Source organism: Oncorhynchus mykiss, chromosome 1 (genome assembly GCF_057628025.1).
Source record: "Oncorhynchus mykiss isolate SJ-2025 chromosome 1, ASM5762802v1, whole genome shotgun sequence".
NCBI classification, from domain to species: domain Eukaryota; kingdom Metazoa; phylum Chordata; class Actinopteri; order Salmoniformes; family Salmonidae; genus Oncorhynchus; species Oncorhynchus mykiss.
Genome location: NC_143022.1, coordinates 9,161,646 through 9,171,072, shown reverse-complemented (window position 1 = coordinate 9,171,072; position 9,427 = coordinate 9,161,646). Strand labels below are relative to the sequence as shown.

General features: G+C 37.9%; 1 protein-coding gene across 1 annotated transcript; it reads right to left on the bottom strand.

The window, feature by feature from the left end:
• Positions 1–120: 120 nt before the first annotated feature.
• On the bottom strand, positions 121–9,394 carry LOC149985366 (protein ANKUB1-like). The gene is made up of 3 exons (XM_090182618.1): positions 9,386–9,394; positions 4,802–4,945; positions 121–348 (listed from the first exon to the last, which is right to left on the bottom strand). Exons 1-3 carry the CDS (start codon positions 9,392–9,394, stop codon positions 121–123), a joined length of 381 nt encoding a protein of 126 aa, XP_090038744.1.
• Between the last annotated feature and the right edge of the window lie 33 nt (positions 9,395–9,427).

The window sequence follows — 9,427 nt, the reverse complement described above, 5'->3', positions numbered from 1 at the left end:
CTGGGAGACAGAGACACATGCAGGTTGTCCTCCTGGTTGCCATGAACCAAGAATGTGTTCCATACAGTCCATTTGTCTCTGTGTTAGATCCATAAGGTGTTGAGCCAGAGGACCATTGATCTACTGCACAAGGAAGGCCATACCCAGGTCAATGGCGTAGTCGTGCAGCCGGTTGCAGTCGTAGAGTTGCAGGCCGGTGGGAGAGCTCAGTCTGAAGGAGCTGACGGGAAGCCCACACTGCTGGGACACCAGGGTCATGAGCCTGGCCACAGACGTACTCAGGAGAAACACAGTGCCCAAGACTGAGAGGGTCTCCTCCGTCACGGCACTGAACACACGCACCACCGGCTCCCGTTGAAGTATAAGACCATGGACATACAGTAAATTCACTTGTTTTACATAAATACCTTATGTTGTGTTTATACACTGAGTAAACAAAACATTATGAACACCTGTTCTTTCCATGATAAAGACTGACCAGGTGAATCCAGGTGAAAGCTATGATCCCTTAATGATGTCACTTGTTAAATCCACTTCAGTGTAGATGAAGGGGAGCGGACAGGTTAAAGAAGGATTTTTAAGCCTTGAGACAATTGAGGCATAGATTGTGTATGTGTGCCATTCAGAGGGTGAATGGGCAAGACAAAATATTTAAGTGCCTTTGAACGGGGTAGTAGGTGCCAGGTGCACCGGTTTGTGTCAAGAACTGCAATGCTGCTGGGGTTTTTCACACTCAACAGTTTCCTGTGTGTATCATGAATGGTCCACCACCCAAAGAACATCCAGCCAACTTGGCACAACTGTTGGAAGCATTGGAGTCAACATGGGCCAGCATCCCTGGGGAACGCTTTCAAACACCTTGTAGAGTCCATGCCCCAACGAATTGAGGCTGTTCTGATGGCAAAAGGCGGGGTGCAACTCAATATTAGGAAGGTGTTTCTAATGTTTGGTACACTCAGTATATATAAGTTAGGAGTCATATAATTACAGGGGTAAGATGAAGTGGCTCCTTTGCACTGATCTTAGGTCTGGTTTGTGTTTTTACTGCTAATGGTAAAGGTTAGGATTTGGTGAGAGTAAACTGATCTGTGCCCAAGGGCAATTTCTATCCAGAGACAAATCAAAGGTCCATGCTATTTAAATTTGTAATCTACCACCATGTCGTGGCTCAAACTTGTAACAACATTTTCTAATTCATGTGCTGTACTGAGTTTTGTTCTATCACATTGAACACTAATCTGGGTGCAGATTAAATTGAACACTAATCTGGGTGCAGATTAAATTGAACACTAATCTGGGTGTAAATTAAATTGAAGACTAATCTGGGTGCAGATTAAATTGAACACTAATCTGGGTGAAAATTAAATTGAACACTAATCTGGGTGAAAATTAAATTGAAGACTAATCTGGGTGAAAATTAAATTGTTAACAGAAATATTATGAATATGTATTTCAATGAACCCAAAGGGCCTCTTCTTCTCCTACTATACGGCCTGCTGTGCTCTACTGTACTCTACTGTACTCTGTCTGCTGTACTCTGCTGTACTCTGTCTTCTGTACTCTACTGTACTCTGTCTGCTGTACTCTGCTGTACTCTGTCTGCTGTACTCTGCTGTACTTTGTCTGCTGTACTCTGCTGTACTCTGCTGTGCTCTACTGTGCTCTGTCTGCTGTACTCTGCTGTACTCTGTCTGCTGTACTCTACTGTAGTCTGCTGTAGTCTGCTGTACTCTGTCTGCTGTACTTTACTGTACTCTGCTGTGCTCTACTGTACTATACACCACTGGGTATACAGACTCTTCAGATACTGTTAGCGAACACCAGACTGAGGTCGAGGCGATTACATGGGGAAAAGGTTTATGACTGTAAGGGTGTTTGGTACAAAGGCAACACTACATCGGGCCACATTTCAGCTCTATCCCAGGTCAACCATACAATACTATAGATTTCCACTCTATAGTCAACCAGCAAGAAGGAGAGACAGACAGAAGGTCTGGCTTTGACTATGTCAATGATGGGATGTGTAAGTAAGGAGTAAGGAACACAAATAAACATTATTCTGATGGTTACATTTGTACTTAGATACATAACCACTCTCCTCTGTTAGCAAATCTTCCACAGAACTTTGTGGGACAGAGTGAGGCCTGTAATTTTCATCATAGGTACACTTCAACTATGACAGACAAAATGAGAAAAAAAATCCAGAAAAATCACATTGTAGGATTTTTAATGAATTGATTTGCAAATTATGGTGGAAAATAAGTATTTGGTCACCTACAAACAAGCAAGATGTCTGGCTCTCACAGACCTGTAACTTCTTCTTTAAGAGGCTCCTCTGTCCTCCACTCGTTACCTGTATTAATGGCACCTGTTTGAATTAACTAAATCACCTAATCATACCTAATCATACTATATAATCATACTATATAATCATACTATATAACCATACTATATAATCATACTATATAACCATACTATATCACCATACTATATATTACCACACTCTATTTCACCATCATATATATAATCATACTATATAACCATACTATATAATCATACTATATAACCATACTATATAATCATACTATATAACCATACTATATCACCATACTATATATTACCACACTCTATATCACCATAATATATATAATCATACTATATCACCATACTATATATCACCATACTATATATTCATACTTTATCACCATACTATATATTACCATACTATATAATCATACTATATAATCATACTGTATAATCATACTATATAACCATACTATATATTACCACACTATATATTATCATACTATATAACCATACTATATAATCATACTATATAACCACACTATATATTACCACACTCTATATCACCATAATATATATAATCATACTATTTAATAATACTATATAACCATACTATATCACCATACTATATAACCATACTATATCACCATACTATATATTACCACACTCTATATCACCACACTCTATATCACCATACTATATATCACCATACTATATATCACCATAATATATATAATCATACTATATCACCACACTATATATTATCATACTATATAACCATACTATATAATCATACTATATAACCACACTATATATTACCACACTCTATATCACCATAATATATATAATCATACTATATAATAATACGATATAACCATACTATATAACCATACTATATCACCGTACTATATATTACCACACTCTATATCACCACACTCTATATCACCATACTATATATCACCATACTATATATCACCATACTATATATCACCATAATATATATAATCATACTATATAACCACACTATATATCAACATACTATATATCACCATACTATATATCACCATAATATATATAATCATACTATATAACCACACTATATATCAACATACTATATATCACCATACTATATATCACCATAATATATATAACCATACTATATATAACCATAATATATATATAATCATAATATATATCACCATACTATATATAACCATGCTATATATAGCCATAATATATATATAACCATACTATATATCACCATACTATATATAACCATACTATATATAACCATAATATATATATAACCATACTATATATCACCATACTATATATAACCATACTATATCACCATACTATATATCACCATACTATATATCACCATACTATATCACCACACTATATATCACCATACTATATATCACCATACTATATATAACCATACTATATATAACCATAATATATATATAACCATACTATATATCACCATACTATATATAACCATACTATATCACCATACTATATATCACCATACTATATATCACCATACTATATATAACCATACTATATATAACCATACTATATATAACCATAATATATATATAACCATACTATATATCACCATACTATATATAACCATACTATATCACCATACTATATATCACCATACTATATATCACCATACTATATATTACCACACTCTATATCACCATAATATATATATAATCATACTATATAACCATACTATATAACCATACTATTTAATCATACTATATATCACCACACTATATATCACCATACTATATATTACCACACTCTATATCACCATAATATATATATAATCATACTATATAACCATACTATATAACCATACTATTTAATCATACTATATATCACCACACTATATATCACCATACTATATATTACCACACTCTATATCACCATAATATATATATAATCATACTATATAACCATACTATATAACCATACTATATATCACCACACTCTATATCACCATAATATATATATAATCATACTATATAACCATACTATATAACCATACTATATATCACCATACTATATATATATCACCATACTATATATCACCATACTATATCACCACACTATATATCACCATACTATATATTACCACACTCTATATCACCATAATATATATATAATCATACTATATAACCATACTATATAACCATACTATTTAATCATACTATATATCACCACACTATATATCACCATACTATATATTACCACACTCTATATCACCATAATATATATATAATCATACTATATAATCATACTATATAACCATACTATATAACCATACTATTTAACCATACTATATAACCATACTATATATCACCACACTATATCTGAAACACTTTATGTTAATGTTGGTATGAAGCTGTTTCAAGCAATAGCCAGCTCACTTTGATATGCATTTTCAAGCACGGGTAGAAACAGCTAGGTGTTCGGCTGGTACCTTCAGCAGGCAGCAGATGGCACTGCTAGGGGTGATGCCAACGTCTGTCAGGACCCAGCTGTCCCGAAGGATGGCACCAGCATAGCTCAGCTCCAGGAAGTACCTCACCTGCTTGTCGTCTGACAGTTGCACGTGGAAGTAATCCTGCCAGAGGAAGAAGATTGGAAACACAAGGAGCCGTAATTGAGTGTCCCATACAATCAGAGTGAGAGGGCTCAGCACTGATGGAGCCGTAATGGAGGGTGTCCCACACAGACACCCATTATGGAGGGTGTTCCACCCAGGCAGATGTCAATGTTTACCATACAATAATTGTAAAAGTGTCCAATTGTGTACAATTAAGAAATAAGGCCCAAGGAGGTGTGGTATATGGCCAATATACCACGGCCAAGGGCTGTTCTTAGGCACAGCGCAACGCGGAGGTATATTGGCCATATACCACAAACCCCCAAGGTGACTTCTTTTTTTTTCTTCTCCAATTTAGTGGTATCCAATTGGTAGTTACAGTCTTGTCCCATTGCTACAACTCCCATATGGACTTGGGAGAGGCGAGAGCCAAGAGCCGTGCGTCCTCCGAAACACAAACCAGCCAAGCCACACTGCTTCATGACACCATGCCTGCTTAACCTGGAAGCCAGCCGTGTCGACCGTGTCAGCGTGCACTGCGCCTGGCCCGCCACAGGAGTCACTAGTGCGTGATGGGACAATGGTGACAAAGCACTGCTGGCGTGGCTGTGTCCTACTGTAAGTACTATCGCCCTATCACATGTCTCCTACTGTAAGTACTATCGCCCTATCACATGTCTCCTACTGTAAGTACTATCGCCCCATCACATGTCTCCTACTGTAAGTACTATTGCCCCATCACATGTCTCCTATTGTAGGTACTAGTCACATACTTTACTTGACACCAGCCAAATAAACAAATTGCTTCTTAGATTCATCTTCCTTTCCCATGGAGCTGTTGGCCGAGGTTGGAGTAGCCAGGAGGAAGGCATGGCCAGCCGTTGAGAAATGCTTGTTGAAGTTTTTGGTTATCATGGATTTATCTGTGGTGACTGTGTTACCTAGCCTCAATGCAGTGGGCAGCTGAGAGGGATGCAACCAGGCTCACATGAAATTCTTCATGAAGACAAGTAGCCTAGTGGTTAGAGTGTTGGACTAGTAACCGAAAGGTTGCAAGTTCAAATCCCTGAACTGAGAAGGTACAAATCTGTTGTTCTGCCCCTGAACAGGCAGTTAACCCACTATTCCTAGGCCTTTAATGAAAATAAGAATTTGTTTTTAACTGACTTGCCTTGTAAAATAAAAATTTGAAGCAGAGCTTAATTTGTAAATTGGGAGGTGCCAGAGGGGGGGTTCTGTGGTACCAGAACTCATGAGAAAAAAGATCACCTATTATAATAGAGCATTGAACGCATATCATCACATTTGGGTAGAGCCACTTATAGAAGGTGCACACATGGGGAACATTTTTAGTAGCCTAGGGTCCGGGAAAGTGTTGGCCTTTTTAAAACCGCATTTCGTGCAATTCTACATCCTTTTACATGACTGGAGACTTTGGCATTATCTTTTTTAATCAGCACAAATGATCGAAATGGCAGGCTACTTTGACACTGACAAACTTAGTATCTGAGATCAATAAAAACAACCTTGTCTTGAATCCATCAATAGCCTATAGGCCTAGGTTTGTGGAGAAACATATAGTAGGCTACAATATGAGGAGGAAATTAGTCCTAAAAATGCTTTACAGTTTCACTGACTCACCCAATGATGCGCAGCTCACTCGCTGGAGATTGTCGATGCGCTCGTGTCAAAAGCCTATCTCTCCCTCTCTCTGTTTTGTAAAACAATGTTTGGGAGTTGATCAAATATTTTGGTAGTCTACAGCATAGTCTTATCTTTTCAGCGAGAGTCATTGCTTTTCAATCTGTGTTTTCCCTCGATTGTATTTGAAATATTGCAAAAGGCCTGTTTTGTCTGCGTGCTGTTTTTTCACTGACAGATTTGCCTCGCGTTCCCGACTGTAGGCTATTCTTTGTTATTGGGCTACAAACCGCAGCTAGGCTATTTAAAAAATAAGCTATTGGTCCTCTGTAGCTAAATTATAGTGCTTCTCATGACGTATTAGGCTATTCTGAATGATTTAATTTATTTCTGAACAGACAGCAGTAATTCCGTAACTTTAGAAAATTCCTCCAGAACCCTTCATGCAGCTATGATTCTATAAGGAAACACATGATGAAGTGCAACTCTGGAGAGATGAGGGGGCAGGATAATTGACGAAGAGGCAACTCGAATGAACTTTGATCGCTTTTATTATAATTGTTACATAGCAAAAAGTGAAAATTATTTTTCATGGCACGAGAGGTACCGGATTCGGCCAAGTAGGTTCCGGAACAAAACAGTCCAGAACGGAACGGTGCCGGATCCTGTTCTGGCATGATCCTGCTCAAATTAAGCACTGAAGCATTGAAGTACCTATGCCTCTACCTGAGTATAAAGATTATTAAACTAGATTCAGTGGGCTTGTCATTCACAGTACTGATGAAAAATCAAGTACAGTTGATCTAAATGTGGATATACGAGGCCATCTAGTGGTCACCGGATTTATTTTAAAATTCATTCAAGCTATCTTTGCACTAGCATGCGATGCCATATATTTGACGCAGGTATTTATTTTTCAACATGTATTGTCATTGACTGGAACAAAATATAATTGTATGAGCTATGCCTCTGTGTCCCGGCGTTGTTGTACCCCTCTACTATCTGGCTTGGTGGGGCGATCTCGTTCTGCATGCCTGCTTCACTGAGATACAATGTGTCGTCATGCATTTGTGCATGCACGCTGTTAACGGTCATACCCGTCTTGCTAGCTAACTTAGCTAGCTCATCAACCAGTATTTTATTATCTTTCTGCACGATAGCACTTATTAAAGCCTTGAAACTCATGGGGACCCCACTGTTACCACGGGTCATCGAGCTAGCCCTTATTTGGCTGCAGGGTTGCATCGGTTTCCACTGGATTTGACAGCTTGTTAGGCTGGCTAGGTAGGTAGCTAATTCGCTAACGCGAACTGTTTATCACGTAGCAGCCTATGCTGACTAGCATCGCTAGCAACTAGCTAACATGGATAAAGTCTAGTCGTGGGTCCACAAAATCAAACAAATGGTACTGTAGTAGCTATTTATGTTGTTGTTGTTTAATGACATTGCGAATATAATCATTTTTGACATTTAACTACCGGTTTCGGCATGAGAAAAGTATTAATCGCAAATTCCAGCACTAACGGATACCGGGGAAACAGAAATAAGACACCCGGTCACGAATGCGGAGCCACGCCCTAAAATAACATGTGACCACAAGGCGTTTGTGACGCATTCATGCGTTCCAATTTTGTCATAATTGTCTGTAGGTTCTAAATTGCTTATGAGCTTGGCTGCCCTTCAGAAAGTAGCTGATTCTTGTACTCTACAGCTGTATTTTCCTACAGTTACTAATAATACTAGCAACAAAACAGATTTCATTCCTTAAAATGATTTTGCCAGATGGAAGAAAATAATAAGGTAGGCTAAACTGTAATAAGATATACCTTAAAGACTGCATGTGTGTAATCCTGAATCCAGTTGCCCCTCTTGTACTGGGATAAAACAATAGGGAACCCATGAACCTTATGGAGGAGTACATGTGTTTTGTAGACACACCTGGGTTCTAAACTGGCTGAGGTAAACATTTTCGGAAAGCCTTGGTTTTTAAATCCCGGTGAAAGCAGATATGTCAAAGTTTGTCAATGTCATGTTGCCCTTCTATTTAGATGAAACTAGCGAAAAGGATCATTTTTCTTCTCTTAATCCACATTTTCTAGCAAAAAAACATGTTCATGCTTTAGGGCTGGTGGGCTGCATATATATTGGTAAAATATAAAGTGTGTGTGTGTGGGGGGGAGGGGAGGGGCGTAGTGGATATAATGGGGTATAGGCCTAACTGTTGTTTTAAGGGTGAAATTTCAACCACAGGATGATGTCATCATTGTAAACTAAATTCAGCATAGCCAAACCTTGTATAAAATAGGTTGAATTTGTACCTTTGAAACCATGTCAGATTTTCAACATTATATACACTTTCAGAAAAAAACTATAGGCAGCACCTCAGCCCGGGATCGAACCCCATCCAGGGTTTTAACTACACCCAGCCCTGCTTAGCTTTAATATGTCACTGACTACTACCAATATGCTATTGTGAGAATTATTATTGAGAGATCTCTTAATAACAAAATATATTCAGTGTTAATATCGAAGTCATTCTAAGGGGTAGGTTTGACAAAGCAAATGAGTGAGTGAGTCTTTGACATGAAGACAGTGGTTAGATTCTGCCATTGGGACTGCTCTGATGTTGTTTCCATTCTCTCCTGGTTATGACCATAGAGCCTTGTCCCAGTCTCTAGACCTGCCTGTCTGTGTGATGGATGACCACCTGACCTCTGAAGCTGTCCATGAGATGGTAAATTGACCTTGTCATTTCATATTACAACATTAATCCAATAAAATGTTATAGTGATGCTATCATTGGCAATGTTGACGTACCACAACCATCTCTGTTGTGTTTCAGTTGTTTAAATTTGTCCA